Consider the following 18151-nt stretch of genomic DNA (forward strand, 5'->3'; position numbering starts at 1 on the left):
TTCATCAACCGGATCCGAGATCATTTTTCAGACTTGTTTACATTCAGACAACAAGGTGAGACCACATGCTGAGGACGGGAGAGGAGGCAGGTTTGTGTGCATGGGTGCTCTCTCATACAATCCTCCGTATGTTTGTGTATATGTGTAACGTTTCATACAGTCCTCTCTGTATATGGGCACGAGTTTGGGCACTCCCATCATATGTGTGTGTGTGTGTTCTCTCTCTCAGACGCTCTTTTGATCCGCCGTCTCTGGAGCTGTTGAGACAGATGCCGAATCCTCCTGGGTCTCATCCAATCCCTGGCTGCAGCCTCGGTCGCCTGACTGCACGCCGTCTTTCACTGTGATGGCTGCGTTGGAGTAGGATGCGTCTATGCTCTCATATGGCTCTGATGTCCACTGAGAGAGAAGAAAGAGAGGAGGCAATGGAATTAGAGATATAATGTTTGTTTATAGCCTGTACTGCACCATTTTGCATCCCAAGTCAAATTAAAACAGCAGTGAGTGGGATTTTTATTTTTATCTCACAGCTCCTCTCGTTTCAGATCACTTCACTTCCTGTCCCTGTGTTTTCCCTCCCTTCTGATGACTTCACCTGTGTCTGATTGTCTGTCCCGCCCTGATTAACCTCACCTGTGTCTTGTTATCCTTCCCCTCACCAGAGTATTTCGTGTGTCTTGTTTTCTCTCAGTGCCAGTTCGTCTTAGCTCCTTGTGTGTCCTGTGTCCTTTTCTTGTTCTTTTTTTTTTTTGGATCTAGCCTGTTGATTGACTCTGCCTCCTCCCTGTTGGATTTGTTTGCCTCCACAGATAGTCCTTCTGAGTACCAAACCTACCTTTTGACCAGTAAAGACCGTTAGTTTACTTGAACTATCTCCAAAGTCATGTGTTTGAGTCCACTCTCACCTGGTGCACCAGTTGTTACAGAAATGTAAATGTACCAGCTGTGGTTTTGCAAGGGTTATGTGTTGACTATTTCTTGACAGGGATCACTTATGAGGGCAGTGCCAAACTTCTTATCTGACCCTCTAAAATGTCAAACTATTCCTTTATTGTATTACTTTAAAGTAAATGTCAAGCTTTTAGCCCTAAGAATGAGGTTTGGAGTGATTTTTCTCTAGCTGTTCAGCAAAAACTGAAGTTAAAATTGGGTTTTGCTTTCCCTTCAAGGCTGAAAGGAGACTTTGTTTCTGCCACTTTTATGTCTGTGCTGGACTACAGTACGTTATATACATGCACGTATCCTCACAGTGCCTACACACGGTGGACACTGTCTACCATGAAGCGCTAAAAACCGTTACTCAACATTTCTCTGTATGGTTGGGTGATCTGCCTTATATAAGGTTGTTCTTGAGCTACTTTTTTCCTACCTGTGGATCTACATCCTGCAAAAAAAAGTATGGGAAGTTACTGTCTTTACTCACAGAACTCATTCCTAATACTGTCACTAAAGTCCATACTGAGTTGGGAGAGGGGCGGTAAATTAAGCAGCTCTCTTGGCTTGGAGTCAAGTTGCAAACTTACCTAAGTCTCAGGAGCTGGTCTCTCTGGACACATTTGAAGTATTTCTAAATTACGTGGAAGCAGGCACATCTGGTGAAGATGCTTTGAATGTTTTTTAATGTTTTTTAGTATCTTATAATTCTGTAATTTGTTCTTGTTTTCATTTTAATTGTTATATCTTTGTTTATGTCTGCAGCTGTGTTGTTTGTGCTGCTGCCTATCTGGCCAGGACACTCCTGAGAAAAGATTCTTAATTTTAGAGTCTTTTACTCCTGGTTATATAAATGTTAAAAAAAAAAATAGAGGACCACATTCTGTATTAAGAAGGTAGAAAGAGAGTTTGCATGTATACTTACTGATTTGTTCCCTACCTGCGTGGCTCTGCTGCTGGACCTGTGCGAGGGCCCCATAGCGATGTTGACGCTGGATGAGGATTGCGTATCAGTGGTGTTGCCCCCCTCAGCAGCCGACAGCCCGGAGATAACCAGGCCGCTGGAGAAACTGCGCTTCCCAAAGAGCAAGCTGAGAGTGGACGAAGATGAGGAGACCTGGGGAAAGACCGCAGCGTACAGTTAACATGAAACACAAACATGCTCATGCACAAACAATTATCAGAGACGGCAGGCTGTGTGTAAAAATAACTCAATTATACTCTATAATCACATGCTTTGGCCATCAGCGATGAAATTGTTTCTTGGAGTTTTTATGATAATGACAGAGATGAAACTCTGAATGTCTGCTTGAACTCTGTAGTGGTAATAACATTAAGTGGTTTACGTAACATCTGTATGAATAAAATGCAGCGAAAGAGGAACTCTATATATGCTAAATACTTTTTAAAGTATAAGAGAATTTGAATCAAAAATACACGGTCATCAAATCTTTTAATTTAAATATGTCGCATACAGCCTTTTAATTCTAGGTGAATATTACCATTTGTATGTGCTGTCTGAAGTCTTTAAATGTTTGGTTTCTGTCTGAGATCATTTCTAACATGCCGTTGTGTTGTGATGCAGTGTGTCGGCTAAGATAAAGTGTTGATGTACACAACAGTATCAGGTTGGTACCTGGCTGGAGCGCTGCTGATGCTGCGCTGCCTGGAGCTGCGAGCTGATCCCACCTGCTCCTGAGAGACGAGGGACCTGAAGAGAGAGAAACATCCTCTTTATTCACCTAACAGAGGCACACAGGAGCAGGGATGCCTGCTGAACAGTGTGTCGTCTGTGAATACCTGGGAGAATATAGAGGCTATGGAAGTGTTGAAGGACAGCTGACTGTTGGACAGACGCTGGACGAGCCCGTGGGTGGAGCCTGAGTCCAGGATGGGCCCTGATTGGCTGCTGACGGGGGGACGCTGACTCTGAGGCTGAACTGACCGACTGCGGTACTCTCTCCTGGCTGCAGAAACACAGAAATACACACGTTCATAACCTGATTTAAAAATAAAAAACATACTTTGGGGTAAAAAAAAAAAGAAAGTATCCCAGCCGTCCCTCTCCCCAGCAACACTTTCCAGCTCCTCCCCAAAGCGTTCTCAGACCAGATGAGATACGTAATCCCTCCAGCGTGTTCAGGGTCTGCCCTGGGGCCTCCCACCAGTGGGACATGCCCGGAACACCTCTAACAGGAGGCGCCCAGGAGGCATCCTGATCAGATGTCCGAACCACCTCAACTGACCCCTTTCGAAGCAAAAGAGCAGCGGCTCTACTCGGAGCTCCCTCCGGATGTCCGAGCTCCTCCCCCTATCTCTAAGGCTGAGCCCAGCCACCCCACACAGCTAACTCATTTCGGCTGCCTGTATCCACAATCTCTTTCTTTCGGTCACTACCCAGAGCTCATGACCATAGGTGAGGGTTGGGATGTAGATGGACGAGTAAATCTATCTCCACCACGGCAGTCCAGTACAGCACCCGCATCACTGCAGATGCAGCACCAAAATGCCGATCCATCTCACGCTGCGTTCACTTGAGATATTTAAACTCCCTCGCTTGGGGCTGTAACTCACTCCCATCCCAGGAAGGCAATCCACCGTTTTCCGGCAAAGAACCATGGCCTCAGACTTGGAGGTGCCGACTCTCATCCTGACTGCTTCACGCTCGACTGCAAACCGCCCCAGTGCATGCTGGAGGTCACGGCGTGATGATTTTTATGTACTTTTGAAAATGAAATTACATGAAATCAGACATTATTAGATATTTTATATTTTTCCTAGTAGTAGTAAAACCTATAAAACAATGTGTTAGTCTGTTTCCAATTTTTCTATCCTGTTTGAGGCTCGTCGCTCCAAGTCAAAATGTGTCGAAACTACAATAAAACTTTCAGTATTTAGAACAACTTCCTTGCAAGACCAAGGCATTTCAGTTTGTGGCCGTCACCAGGGTCAGCTCATAGCCCGGGGAACACTGGTTCCTGCTGAAGACGAAAAACTTAAAAAGGAAACAACTCACAAATATTGTTTTGTTGTTTTTGGTGTTTTCATGGGATTTGCTGACAATAAAAAAACATATATAAATCACCTGATCTGACCTGAATCAATGTCGTCAATAAAGGGTTTCCACGAGGACAGCGAGACATGTTTGTGTGTGTGTGTTGGTGTGTACCTGCGTTATGGTGTCTGTGGCTGTGTGTCGTCCTGGCTCTGTGCTGGTACAGGCTCAGGCTGTTGGACGTGACAGAGGACGGGCGGTTGTGGCTCAGCGAGGACGAACCACCAGCACCGCAGTCAACATCCTCCATGTTTACACCGCTGTTGCAGCTGGTCAGGTTGTCCTTACGCACCCTGCAGAGCACACACACACACACACACACACACACACACACACACACACACACACACACACGCAGAACTCTGATTTATTTATTCATATCCACATCGGAGCAAGGGACACAAACTGGCAAAGGGCCATCAAAAATTTAGCAAGCCTCGACTATTCCAGCTTGTTAACCACACACACACACATAAACTTTCACTCAGAGAGAGAGATGTTACATAACTGTGCGAGCATATGTGACACACACTAGCGCAGCCCTCCTCTTAAATTAGTTAAATGTGTTCTCGCTGACGAGGAATGGCCCGTCTCCCCGGCTCCTCGGCTACTTACTGAAATTAAGACAACACCTTTAACTGGGGGTCGATGAAACAAGATTAACAAACTAATCTAATCTGAAGAGAAAACTCAGCCTCTAAGAAGCTTAAGAGAGAGCCACACAGTCACAGAGACACACATACATGCACATTATCTGGCCTGTGGAGGTTAATGCGGAGCCTATACGTTAAGCTGTGCTGAAGCTGATGTATTAGGAGGGACTAATAAACAAAAGAGAGGATAGAGGGAAGGATGTGGAGCCAGAGGAAGGAAGGAAGGAGAGGAGAGGAGGAAGGAGCAACAAGCGTCAAAGCTTTTGGCAGCCCTCCCACTCTGCAATCCTCTCTCTCTCTCTCTCAAGTGTGCACTCCCACTGTCCCTGTGCATGTATTTAAAACTACATTAAGTTGGCGGGGAAGTCTCTCCCCTGCACTGACTTCCACCAAGTCAATATCTGTAAATCCACAGAGAAGCGCTCGCTCAGCAGGCAGCTGCTGCATTACGCCGCCAGCGGCTCCTTATGAAGAGTGATTTACACCAAATACAACCAGCTGAGTAAGTGAATGTTATGAAGTTACCATCATCTGTGTGTCATCACAACTTAATGCCTCTTGTTACATCATCTTAACACTGATGTTGTGTTTGGGGTCTTGGAGACCCTGGACCCTCTCAAAAATGTTGTTTTATTAGCTTGAAACTTCATAATCTCAGATCTCATCAGCTATCATCTGACAACAATTAGCCCCTAGTGGCAATGGCCAATATTTCGGGAGATCTAATGTAGCAAACGAATATCCGGGCCGAGACTTCCTCTTCTGTCCACCGGATATTTCAGCTAATCTCTAACATGAATGCAGATACATTTAAAATGGCTATTATAAAGCTAAATCATCAGCAGACCATAGGTTCCCAGATTGCATTTCAGCCAAAGTGTTCCAGAAATCAGAATCTTGTCCAATTGCCCCCCAAATACATTGCAAATAGATTCAAATTCTGTTGGACACACTGAATACTCACAAAGATAAGCTCCTAATTTGAGACAGCATCATTTTTACTTGCCCCAGCAATGTCATTACAAAAAAACACTTATAAACATCACAACATGTGTCCGATTTTTTGTTTTGCAAAAGCTGTTGTGAAATCAGGCATTTCAGGCCACAACAGGCTGCAAAATCCTGGAGGGACTGTAAATACTTTGAACTGAACAGCACTCACAAACTGACGGACATATTATATCTATCATTGTGTGCTGGACACTACTTCAGGTAATCAACCTACTGCAGACGACTACTGCAGCAGTGTTGTGACCCCTAAATTAAAATAATCTCTTACGAAACATTATGTCCACCCTGATTCATCCTAGCTACACAAGATGGAGGACAGTCTGAGCACTAACACTCAGCTGAAAGTGATTACATGTGACCTATGAGGCTGTAAGAAACGTGCAAGTTTGTACTCTTAAGTGTGCACTCTAAATAATGCCAGATAAATTAGACTGAGCCTCTTATCCAGAGTGTCTTATTCAAGGACTCTTAGAGACTGATGGCTGTTCCAGGAAGTGAACCCATGACCTCTCAGTTACAGCGTTGCCTTTTTACCAACCAGACTGGATGAAATAATGGACTTTCAGATGTGAGGAATTTTAATTTGAGAGCACAGTCACAGGGAAAGTTTTGGGAGGTTGTGTCTGACGACTCCACGATCGACTGAGATGCTAATATGCAGAAATGAATTTATTGTAAACTGACCGCAACCATTTAGAGCAGAGCCATGATCGTATGGCATCCAGGCTTAAAGCTCCTCCTCCAATGCTGCGGAGCGTGCGGTGTGTTCCTGCGTATGATGTTGTTAAAGGTGAAACATACCTGGAAGATAACAACATAAATGTCATACTATCAGCAACATGGAACACCTGCACATAGACAAAAATGTAAAGATAAGGAAGTTAAATATCTCAATCAAATCAGTAAGCCAAAGATTTTTCAAATACACGTATGCAGAGGTGTGTATGACACATACATGGGGTAGCCCAGCGGCTGGTCGCAGGACGAGTTCACCATGTTCCTCAGCGCCTGCTTCGAGTTCTGGATGCTGCCGCGTTCTGGGTTTCGGTTCCGTAAAAACACCAACTCCTGCTGCTGCCCCGCCCACAGACCGCGCACACACTCCTTATTGATCTGCAGAGAGAGAAGAGATAAGATCAAACAAGAATTATTTTTAAAAAAAAATCCAATTTAGCAATTCATGTTTTATGAACCTCCACTGGAAAAATATATTAGCTATAGCATTACCTGGTTCTAATTAAGTTACCTAATGAGAGTTTAAGATGAAGAGGTAATTAACTGTTTAATCTGTCGCTTGCATTTTCACCTACAGGAGATGTTTTAGTTTTCTTCTTCCATCACTGAACAGTTAAAACTTAATGTGGCAGAGGATTAGATGGAAATGAGTGCACTTAAAGCAACTGCAGAGTCAGACAGATTGATTAACAGCCCTATTAAAACCCACACAGATAAAAACTTTACTGAAAGAAACAGCTAGGCAGTTTAGGAAATACGCTTATTCACTCTGCTGAGAGTTAGATATGAAGATGGATACCACTCTCATGTTTGCATCTGTAGGATGAATGGGAATAAGGTTGTTAGCTTAGCATGAAGACTGGAAACAGGGAAACAGTTAGCCTGGCTTGGTCCAAAGGTAGAACTAAAATTACTGCCTTGCAGTCAGGACAGATATGTAGCCATAAGAGTAGACAATACTTTAAATATGGATGTTGCTGCAAAGACGCTACAAATTCTAACACGTGGATGCTTCACACACAAGCAGCACAGAAGACCTATAGAATCTTTAGAGTTTCAAGATGGACACACATTAGTGTCATCTATTCAGTGTCCGACCAAATAGATAATAGCCAGAAAAGCGTTTTTGCAGAATATTATGATGTCACAGTGAAGTTGTTCTTTGACCTTTTGGATATAATCCATCATTTTATTCTATTAGACATATTACTGCTTCCAAATAAGTTAAAAAATAGCCGCCCACAGACGCCATAATGGGGGATATGATAAACTCGCTGTCTTTGGTTTAATGTGTCTCACTGCTTGATGATCCAGGGTGTTTTGGTTGGTTTCAGAGTTGAGTGACTTGCAGGACGTATGAAGAGTTGAAAGGATGATGCTATGAAGTTATTGTCTTGACTGCCACATTTTTAAAAAATTAAAACAAAAATCCCAAAACAAACAAACTTCATTACACAATAAAAAACTAAGAATAACAAAATAGGCAGCGAGTTTATCATGTCTCCTGTTACTGCATCTGTGGGCAGCTATTTTTGAACCTATGTGGAAGCTGCAATAAAGTTAAAGACTGTAACCCTGTGGCGTCTTCCAGGCTCCACACTCACTTCAGCACACCTACTTTAATCAAATGTTTCCGAGATGCTGGGTCAGGTGGTGCACTGAAGTTACTCAAAAAATAATAGGAAACTAGGACTTGCTAGAAACGGCTCTAACAACACACTGGTGTGAAGTGTTGTCATAATGAGAGAATGAATTCTTGAGTTATGGCCAAAAAACATTTTGTGAGGTTACACTGACCTTTGACCACCAAATTCGAATCAGTTTATCCTGAAGTCTAAGTGGACATTTGTACCAAATTTCCCGGTTGAACAGTTAAAACTTTAAGAGAGTTAAGCAGAAATTTAAGCACTTAGTTCTGCAGCGTCAAAACATATTGATCAGCCACTGCTGCGGTCATTTTGTGCAATACAAACTTAACTTTTAATGTTAAGAAATTAAAGTTCGCAAGTCTGCACTTCTCAGGTGACACCCTGCTTCACATTCACTCAGGTTTAATGGTCCTGCACCTCAGACACTGGTCAGACTGTTATACTGCATCTTCACATATTCAGTTGAGATGGGGTTGTTATTATTCATTCACTTTCCAGACCAACATTTTCTGACTCTGTGCTGCAGCTGCAACCTGAAAACTGAAATATTTCTTCCCCTATTTTCACCAGATTATTTTTTTTACCTTGATGACCTTGAAGCTGAGGTGGCGTTTGTACAGCATGATGATCTTATACTCGTCCGTGCCGTCATCGATCATGTGTCTCAGGGTGAGCAGCGTGTCGCGGCTGGATAGCACTGCCTTACGCCAAGCTGGGTCACTCTCGTGGCAGATGACCAGGCTGCTGCGGTAGTTTGTGATGGCCTCGTACAAGATGGATGACTCCTCGGTCTCCTCCAGGCAGGTGAAGTGATCCTGAAAGGGCAGGAGAGGCATGATGGAGCACTGCGGAGTTTAGATCACATACTACAAAAATGTGTACTCCAGGGATGAGAGACAACCACCATGAAGCTTTAAATGATGCACAAATGTGTGTGCATTTACAGAAGAGAAGAAAACAATCCCAGAGTTACAGCAGCAGCTCTTCTAAAGCACAGCACACTTTACCTGATGCAGCTTGAGGCTCATTCTGACCGCAGGAGCCACCACCTTCTGCAGGAGGTCAAGATCAGCAAAAACCCACTCGTCTTTGGTGGCAATGCGGAAGTCGCCTTTAAACAGGGTGTTGAAACCGTACAGAAATGATTCCAGACTTTGTGGTGGAGGGCAGAGGTTTGTAGGGGGGAAATAGAGATAAAAAGGCAGAGAGAGAAAAAGAGAGGAGCGGTTATGAAACTATGAAATATTTTTAGAATACAAACCACACAAAGACACACAGTCACAGAGTGCAGTGCCAGAAATCTGTTTGAATTCTAAGTGTGTTAAAGATTTAGCTGCTGACGCCCTCCTCTGGTGTGTCTGTCAAAGTGCAGGCAAATATTCACTGCTACTGAAAATATCAGCAGAAGAAGAAGATACACTTTATTAATCCCTGAAGGGAAATTCAATTTTTCACTCTGTTGTTATATACACACAAGTCCAAACACACACACACACACACACACACACACACACAGGACCTACACATGCATTAAACTGAGGGATGTCAGGGTGAGAGGGCTGCCTTGGATGGATGCCCCGAGCAGCTGGGGGTTTTGTGTTGCCCAGGAAGCAAGCTGGTGCCTCTCCAGCTGCCAGTCCACCACGCGCCATATTTGGTCCGAATAAGGACTTGACCCAGTGATCCCCTGGTTCCCAATTCAAGTCCTATGGATTACTGTCACCCCAATTGAGCTATCACTAAATAATTTTTAGCACATTTGCAGCCAGTAAAACTTTACAATTGTGTGTCATTTTTTCATCTATCTAAAAAACATGAAACCAACAAACTATTACTGATCCTTTATGCAGGAAAACACACTTCACACTGGGTAACGTTTTACTGTATTTTCAGATTAATTAACTGTGAGTACTTCATTTTCAATTGTTCACCTTGTGTTTTATTTTATTTTAGTGGTTTTCATATTTCATTAATTAGTTAATAAATAAATAAATAAATTCATGTCAGGTTAAAGGTATACTATGCAGGATTTTCCTTTAAAACAAAAAAAGAGAAAAAACACCAATGAACGGAGTAATACAAAAGTAATTCACTCTCAATCATCACAGTGTGAAGTGGTGTATTTATCTGCAGAGACTCTGCCTTCTGCCTGTATTTTCTTATTTTCCTCTTATTTTGCCGTGGTTGGGACTTTCCTGGGCACAGGTGACATCAATAAAAGGTAGCGACCACTAAGTAGCAGCACACATCTAAGAGGAAGCTAAAAAAATCACAGACACAGTGCCGGAAAAATATAATTATAGCAAGGCGAAACGCCAAGAGGAGAGACAAAAGCCCAAAGCAAGAGTGACTCTCGAGCTGGCTTTAACTTTCACTGGTGAGCACTGAAGGAGAGGATGGGGATGAAGAGCGTTACAGAGTTAGCCTGTTTTCTTTTGAACCGGTAGGTACCAACAGTTAGTTTACTTGCTATAGTATCAGCTTTTCTATTACAAGAAATGTTCCTTCAATAGTAGCTTGAAGTACATGCACAAACAGTGTAAGGAGAAGGTTTACCCACAAAATCCAACAATTGCTGCATAGTATACCTTTAAGTCAAATTTTCTGTGAATCCCCAAATCACAATTTTGTCTCAGACCGTTTAACAGTTTGTGCAACATTGTGGTCAGGGTTGCTTTCGTTGTCAAGACACAATGGGACCCCAATTATATAATCTATTTGTGTTGCTTGTTTGACTTGAAGAGGGTTTACCTGTTAGACATGTTGTGTGATGCCGTGCCGAGGGATCTCCTCCCCAGGACGGAGAGAGCGTAAGACAGAGTCACCAAAGGAGAGTCCTCGTCACTGTCCACAGGCTGGACACAATCACAAGAGACAAAGACAGGGCAAACATGAATGACTTCAAATTTCACCGTAATGCAACTTTCATGTTCCTTTTAAACATTTCACATGACTGAATAAATAAAAACAGATGATTGATACATAGATTGACTGATCATTTAAGTCATTTTTATGAATAATGACATAAATTCACTGGCTCCATTTGCTGGTTTTCTACAACAGTGAACTGAGTATTTCTGGTTTTGGACAGTCTGTGAGGCAAAACAAATCATTTCAACTTGGGCTCTGGGAAATTTTGCCATTTTTCACCATTTCACGATATTTTCAAGACTGAGCAATGACTCCGTTCAGTGAGAGAAAAGCTACAGTCAGCTGCTCTGACCCATAATGAAGTTTGACAGACTAATCTTTAAGTGATGTACCGTCTCCATCTTCCCAGCACAGTATTGGATCCATTCCAGGTAGACGTTGCAGAAGCTGGCACGCGTCACGCCCTGCAGGCAGTGCACGTAGTCTTCATCGATCTTCACGCTAAAGACCTGAGGGTCACGCTCGATGTGGTGCCACTTGGTGTAGGACTGCAGCGCTTCCTGGACGGCGGCATCTTTGAGCCAGGTGGACAGTTTGGGAGAGTGGACCAGGTAGTAGATGATACTCTGAGAGGAGAGAGGGAGGAAGAGGGACGGACCATCAGATAAAAGTAAAATACTGAACACAAGGGACGCATAGGAGACAGAGACGTGTTGTAGCTGCTGAACACATCTGTAGTTACTATTGGCAAGCTGCCATTTGCTATAATGATTAATGCATAAGATACTGGTTTATCAATTTAACTGTTTAACCTTTGGGCAGGCAAATCTCTAAGAGCCTGTTGAGACAAGTGGAACATTCAATTTCCAGTCTGCCACTGAGGAGAGGGTGATTGAATGTGTCAAAAGTTAATGCCTGATTAAAGCTGCACTTGCCACCTTTCCATACCAGTGACTCCTATAATAACATAGTATAACAAAATATCACTTAAATTAGGAAAGAGAGAGAGAGAGAGCAGGATCCCAGCAGATTACTGTCAGTATGTCTGGCTGTTCCAACACTTTTAAAACCGGAAGAAAGTGAAGGCATCTTTCCATCTCTGAACGAGCTGGAGTAGAAGAAATCAACAAACGAATGCTGGACTATAGGAACACTGGTGTGTAAACTATTCTGCGGCTGCAGCATTTAAAATATCCACACATGCAAACTGTGAATGGCCGAAATATAGAGCTTGGCAAAATATAAATACTGTACAACAAGTCTTTCTCATACCAATATATCAGCAACTGGGGCCTCAGAGTGCCATCTAGTGGGCTGTGGAGTTACTGCCAGTTGGTTTTGATTAAATTTTTTGTTTGTCTGTTTTTGTAATTCACAAAGCTAGTTATTTTATGTCTAAATGTCCTCAAGAATTTACATAAATTAGTGGTTTCCAACTGGTGGGTCATGGTGCAAAAGTGATTCGCTATTCCATTCTGAATGGACTGCAACTGACTTGCAAATGTGTCAAGTTTGTAAAAAAACACACACTTTATTTTGAAGTACAGTGAGTTTCTGGCACAAAGCTCTCATTTTGGAGTCATATTTCCTGCTGTAGAGTGAGTAGATTATTGGACAGCTCCTTAACAGAGACAGCAAACTAGCCAAACACAGTTATGACACTGAATATAATAAACCATGTAGACCTTGAACTAATGACTAAGGAGAAATCTGGACTCTGTGGCTGCACCAGTTGGGAACTGGTGACATTAATAAAAAACATCAGATTAACATGCAGGATTTTAGTGACCAGTTACATTCTAATATCACCACGCCAGTCACGTCATCAGGTAGAGACGATCATGTTTCTCCAGTGTTAGCTAACGTTTCCCAGGATGCAGCAACACAAAGTGATGTGGGAGACAAGCCTGAGCCAGTAAAAGCTCCAAAGTGTGTTGTGAGGAAATCTGACCCTGAGTGTACTAAGTTTGGATTTGTAATAGGGGGCAGTGATGCTGAGCTGAAAGCACAGTGTGTTGGATATGGCGAAATCATGTCAAATTAGGTGCTAAAACCATCAAAGCTCCAGAGATACTGAAACCCAAAGCACTCAGGATGTGTTGGGAAGTCAAAAGAATATCAGCTGAGTTAAAGGGACAAACTTCAGGCACAAACATGGATGGATTACTGAACGGGCCGACTGGCACAGGCCCAGACCCCTGGCCTTTACCTGCCAAATGTCACTCAAATTAACACTTTCCGACCACAAAGAGACACAAAAACACCACAAAGAGATTCAAAGATACTGTAAAGAGATACATAATAACAACAGAAATGGGCAAAACAACCACAAGGAGACACAAAATGACTACAAACTGACACAAAACAGCCATAAAAGACAAAGATGTACCTCAAAGAAACTCAAATGACTAGGAAAAGACACAAAACAACCACAGGGAGACACAAAATGTATAAACTGAGAAACAAAACCACGAAAAGATGCATAACAACTACAAAGAGCTGCAAAGCCACAAGGTGCTCAAGGTGGTTGGGCGCTCTGCATATTTATGCCCAGGGGCCGATCACATAATCAGTTCATGAGCACAACAGAAAGTCATTACAGAAACTTTTTAACAATCAAAAGCGAGCCTTAAGTTACAAAAGGTTGAGGTTGTACATCTGCTGACTTAAATGAAACATACCTTCAGGTAGTAGGTGATGAGTAGCTTCCGGAGGTCGTACACTTGTAGCATTGTGGCTGCATTGTTCTCACTGATGCTGTAACCCTCCAGCAGGTACTTGGTGGCCATCACCTCCCAGGCCAGCCAGCGCAGGTTAAAGGCCGCATTGCACGACAGCATGTGGGGCAAGTGACCCGGCTCGCAGCAGCAGCACGCATCGTCCTCCTCCACGCCCTCTGTGATGGCCTCTACCTCTCGCTGCTGGCAGTATGTACCTGGAATGTAAAGAGATGGATGTTAGATAGCCTGTCATTCATTCAGAGAGAGGGATGAAGGAGGTAAGAATGGTCGAACTGTACCTCTGAACTCCAGACCCCTCAGCTGGAAAGTGACCAACCCATTGCCGATCTCAATGAGGTGGACCAGGGCATTGAGGTAGTCAGAAGCCAGAATGAAACAGTCTCCGGCGCTGTAGTTGCCCCATCGGCCCAGCATTAGGTCGCCACAAAGTGAGTGCTGCAGCGAGCGAGTCAGGTACTCGTAAAAGATGGAGTTTAGGTTGCTGTCATCACAGCCTGCGGAGGAAGTACAGTAGTGTGTAGTTAGAAAGAACCAGAGGTGGGGGACTCGAGTCACAAATTTGAGGACTTGAGACTTGCTTTACTCACACTGATGAAAGTCTCCACTTGACTTTTTTAATTTCATATTTGTATTTTTCTAGATATTGAGAAGCTACATTTTGTTTTTAAAATATGATGACACATATATCGCAGCAGCGGAGGACCTGCCGGCTGATATTCGTGCCCACACTACCACAGCTCTGTCTTCCTCGGAGGAGGAGGAGGAATGGCAATATGTAAATTGAATGCTTGTTTGTAAACAAAGATTGACAGGTTGTTTGGTTTGTAAAAATTCTGGAAATAGTGGGAGATAGCTTCACACTTACCCAGAGCCCATAGTGACACCTTCTTAATGAGGAAAATATAAGGAGTGCTGCACTGGATTAAGGCTCTGTGTAGCCAGCTCATCAGGGTGTTTACATAGGTTTTTATACCCTGGAGGTTATCCATGTATTAATAAAGGATTTTTAACTACAGTCAGACTGCCTGCCTGTGCTATGGAGTTTCACACTGAGTGAGCAGGACAGTCATTGTTTTTTATCTTTAAGTGACACCTTCATAATGTTTGTTTTGTCCAACCAGTAGTTCAAACCTCAACATAAAAATTACTAAATAATAAAAAAAAGAGCAGCAAAAACCCTCAAGTTTGTGGGGTTAGAACTATGAAATATGTCTGCATTAAAAATGACTTAGATTATTCTCAAAATAGTGGCAAATGTATTCTTTGTCAGTTCAATAACGGACTCATAGTTTCAGCTGTACTTATTCATTTTCATGTGTCAAGTACAAAATTTTAATTTGTAAAGTAACTCAGATTTATACTTAGAGTACCTGAGTAAACGTATTTAGTTACATCCCACCACTGGGTGCAGCTTGAGTTATATTATCTTTGTCAGTTTGTGAGTATGACTTGACTTGGTTATGACTTGAGACTTGCTTATGACTTGCATATGTGTGACTTACTCCAACCTCTGGAAGGAACTCACCTGTCTCTTTATCCACTTGAGACACCAGTCTGCTGTTAGAGTTGTCGATACGCTTTGTGCTGCAAGATATGGGAGACAAAAGACAGTAAAAACCATGCAGACGGTTGAGCCCAGAAAGAAGCAAAAGGTACTAATTCTGCAACGGCGACAAAGTGGTCCCAAGTGGGGAACTCATTTAGGTGTGAACGGGGAAGCTAATACAGACAATATATGTTCCTGAAACCCTTTGTGGATTATATTATCATTGTAAAGTTTCTCAGACAGAGAGCACTGATCAAGAACTAACCCTCTTCAAGATCTTAAACTGTATCTTTTTTGATGCAGTATAAAGATCACTCTGGATGTAAAACCTCCACAGGCATCTAAAAAACATGAAACTAAATATTTTAAGACTACTCTGTTGTCTCAGATGTTTTGTGTGAATTACTTTTTTGTTGTCATGCTGCCTCTGTGTTTGGCTGAGGCTCACGTTGACAAACCTGCACAACTAACGCCTAAAACACAAAGATCTGACTCCAGCAGAGACGACGCTGTCGGTGGTTTTAATGTCATGAGTTTCAGACAACAACGTCTAAATATAATCACAGGCACAACAAAGCTGCAGGAGTATTTTTGGAGTGCTTTCAGCGAGCTGAAGTACAAACGGTCCCTCACATCAATAAGTAAGAGGGAACAGAGGGGTTACGTTGTGTAAGCGCGAGGGAGACAGGAGGAGGGGGTCTATCTGCTAATCTGCCCTGCTCAGCTCAGGAGGATGGGATTTATTTCTCCTTCAGGAAATAAAATGTTTAATGTCATTATTAAAATTCATACATTTCTTAACACTGTCCAACTTCTCTTACGTGTCTGTGGCTCTGTGTGAAGCCCATTTATTTCTACTGAGGCTGTAAATCTTTAAAAACAAGTCACAAATACATGCTTTTATTTTTATAAAAGGCTCAGTAAGTTTCTGAAACAGCTGGGCACTGTAGTTTTTGGAAAACGTTACTCAAACAGGGAGAAAGAAGGAAAACAGAAAGTTTGGAACTATTTTCAGCGGTGGATGAATACACATTTAGTGCCCTAGTAAGTATTTACAGCAGCAGGACTGTGAGATTGAGTCAAAATAAACTACAATGCCCATGTCACACACATGTCACACAGTGCAACAGCGACACTGATGTGTTTTACACTTCCAGGCTGTTTTGAAAACTCACTCCACACTCACTCACTCACTTCGTCGGGGCCTTACTTGTAGTTTCGCTCCCAGAACCTGATCGGCCGTGGATATGAGGAAATGAAGATGGCGCTGCCCAGGAAGGGAGCCAGCGGGGTGTAGAAGATGGTGGTGAGCAGAGTCTGGAGCAGCAGCATGGCTGAGTCTGGACACACACACACCAGTAAAGGAAAGAAAAGCAGGTACTGATGCACTCACACACACACCACACACACACACACACACACACACACACACACACACACACACACACAGAGATCTTAGCCAAAGGATACGAGGCACAGCAAACGGCTGAGCGAAGGCATGGAAAGCGCTGCCCCAGGCGATCTGCCAGGGAGCGATGTAAACCAGGATGAAATGGAGCTTCAGCAACAGCTCACGCATCTGGACAGAAACAGAAACAACAGTCAGTCTCATACAAACAGACCTCAACAGAGGAGCGTTATTTAACTCAAACAACCTTTAGCAAGATAAAGTGATATCTATTACATTCCCCCACACTATTATAAAGGTTGATAAGCCGCCTGTGGTCAAATACTGGAGTATAAAATAAATTTCTTCCACTGAAAATGTCATATTTCGTGTTTTTCTTCAGTTACATTTCAGTCAAGATCGTTGGAAATAAAGGACTTTGATGTCCATCAACAGCGGGCTGTGTAAGGTCAACATAAATACACATTGTTGGTTTGGTGTTGCACTTCCATGAAGTTACGGCACTCAACAGAGACGGAATAAAAACAAATAATTGTTAGAATTAAAGCAGAAGAAGCAGCGACCCTGACTGGAAAATGCCTGTGAAACTTCACACCTCTAGTTTGTAACTCAGACTTTCTATTAAACATTTCGTGCCAGAGCCGAGGCAACCTTGATGACATCACTGTAGACTGAATCACAGTGTTTTTCTGTTGTCATTTACAGCCATAACTGTAACATTTAAAGATACATGGTTAAACATGTTGGTCCGACCTATCTGACATTTCTGCTGTGCTTATTTGATGTACAGTGTTTCTTTGCTATCATCTTTAATAAACCAAATCTCAATGCTACGTTACTGCTGTGAATTGGGGGCCACAGCAAATTGTATTTCAGCCACATAAAAAAATCAAGATTACTTTAAAAGTTTTCTATATTTGGAATATATTTACTGCTTCACCTTACGCACTAACTGATCGAGGCAGAGGTAGAGCAACCCCCATGTTCCACAATGACTGTTTTTGTCAGTGGAGTCTGGTGGCTTTGAGATAATGGCCCCAGTTCCCCATCGATAAGGGCTGTCTGACGTCAAGGTGAACGTCCACTTATACTGATATTGATTTTTTTCAGGCGGGCCTTTTTTAGGGGGATAAAAGTAACCAATTTAGGCAGCGTTTGCTCAACACCATTTCATTTCATGTACGTGGTGGGAAGCTATTCTCTCCTCTCCATGATGAGTACACTGACCTTTGTGTGTAAACTTGTGGGAATTCCCCTTTAATTGAAATGATTAAAATAAGTTCAGTGGTCGGGGATGAATCTACAAGTCAAGACTCAAACAGAAGTATCTGTGATGACCATTATGACTAACACAGGAAAAGTGAGATCAGTCAAGTCACTTCTGTTTGTGTCTGTATCTCAGTGTTGCCATGTTTGTCCTCGCTTCTTTTGCTTCCTGAGTTTGTTTCTATTTATGAGTATCTGTGTGTCTCTGCATCCATTTATCATTGTGTGTGTGTGTGTGTGTGTGTGTGTGTGTGTGGGGGGGGGGGGGGGGGGGGGGGGGGGG

The 18151-nt window shown here is 42.8% G+C and overlaps 1 protein-coding gene across 4 annotated transcripts in view; it reads right to left on the reverse strand.

Annotated features, from left to right (window-relative positions):
- Window positions 1–18151, reverse strand: part of pcnx2 (pecanex 2) — a 40730-nt gene continuing 22579 nt past the window's right edge. For 2 of the 4 annotated variants that reach the window (XM_050071989.1, XM_050071986.1), the window contains exons 25-40: window positions 16665–16773; window positions 16405–16534; window positions 15174–15232; window positions 13927–14142; window positions 13589–13842; window positions 11300–11533; window positions 10788–10891; window positions 9044–9188; window positions 8621–8851; window positions 6608–6765; window positions 6337–6453; window positions 4103–4281; window positions 2734–2900; window positions 2570–2644; window positions 1874–2050; window positions 1–399 (exon numbers count right to left, since the gene is read on the reverse strand). In XM_050071989.1, coding sequence (XP_049927946.1) covers window positions 226–399; window positions 1874–2050; window positions 2570–2644; window positions 2734–2900; window positions 4103–4281; window positions 6337–6453; window positions 6608–6765; window positions 8621–8851; window positions 9044–9188; window positions 10788–10891; window positions 11300–11533; window positions 13589–13842; window positions 13927–14142; window positions 15174–15232; window positions 16405–16534; window positions 16665–16773 — 2529 coding nt within the window. In that variant the 3' untranslated portion in view covers window positions 1–225. Of the gene's footprint in view, window positions 400–1858; window positions 2051–2569; window positions 2645–2733; window positions 2901–4102; window positions 4282–6336; window positions 6454–6607; window positions 6766–8620; window positions 8852–9043; window positions 9189–10787; window positions 10892–11299; window positions 11534–13588; window positions 13843–13926; window positions 14143–15173; window positions 15233–16404; window positions 16535–16664; window positions 16774–18151 lie in introns of all 4 variants that reach the window. The other 2 variants (XM_050071988.1, XM_050071985.1) reach the window with 1 other exon arrangement.

The sequence above is a fragment of the Epinephelus moara genome, chromosome 19 (assembly GCF_006386435.1).
Source record: "Epinephelus moara isolate mb chromosome 19, YSFRI_EMoa_1.0, whole genome shotgun sequence".
NCBI classification, from domain to species: Eukaryota; Metazoa; Chordata; class Actinopteri; order Perciformes; family Serranidae; genus Epinephelus; species Epinephelus moara.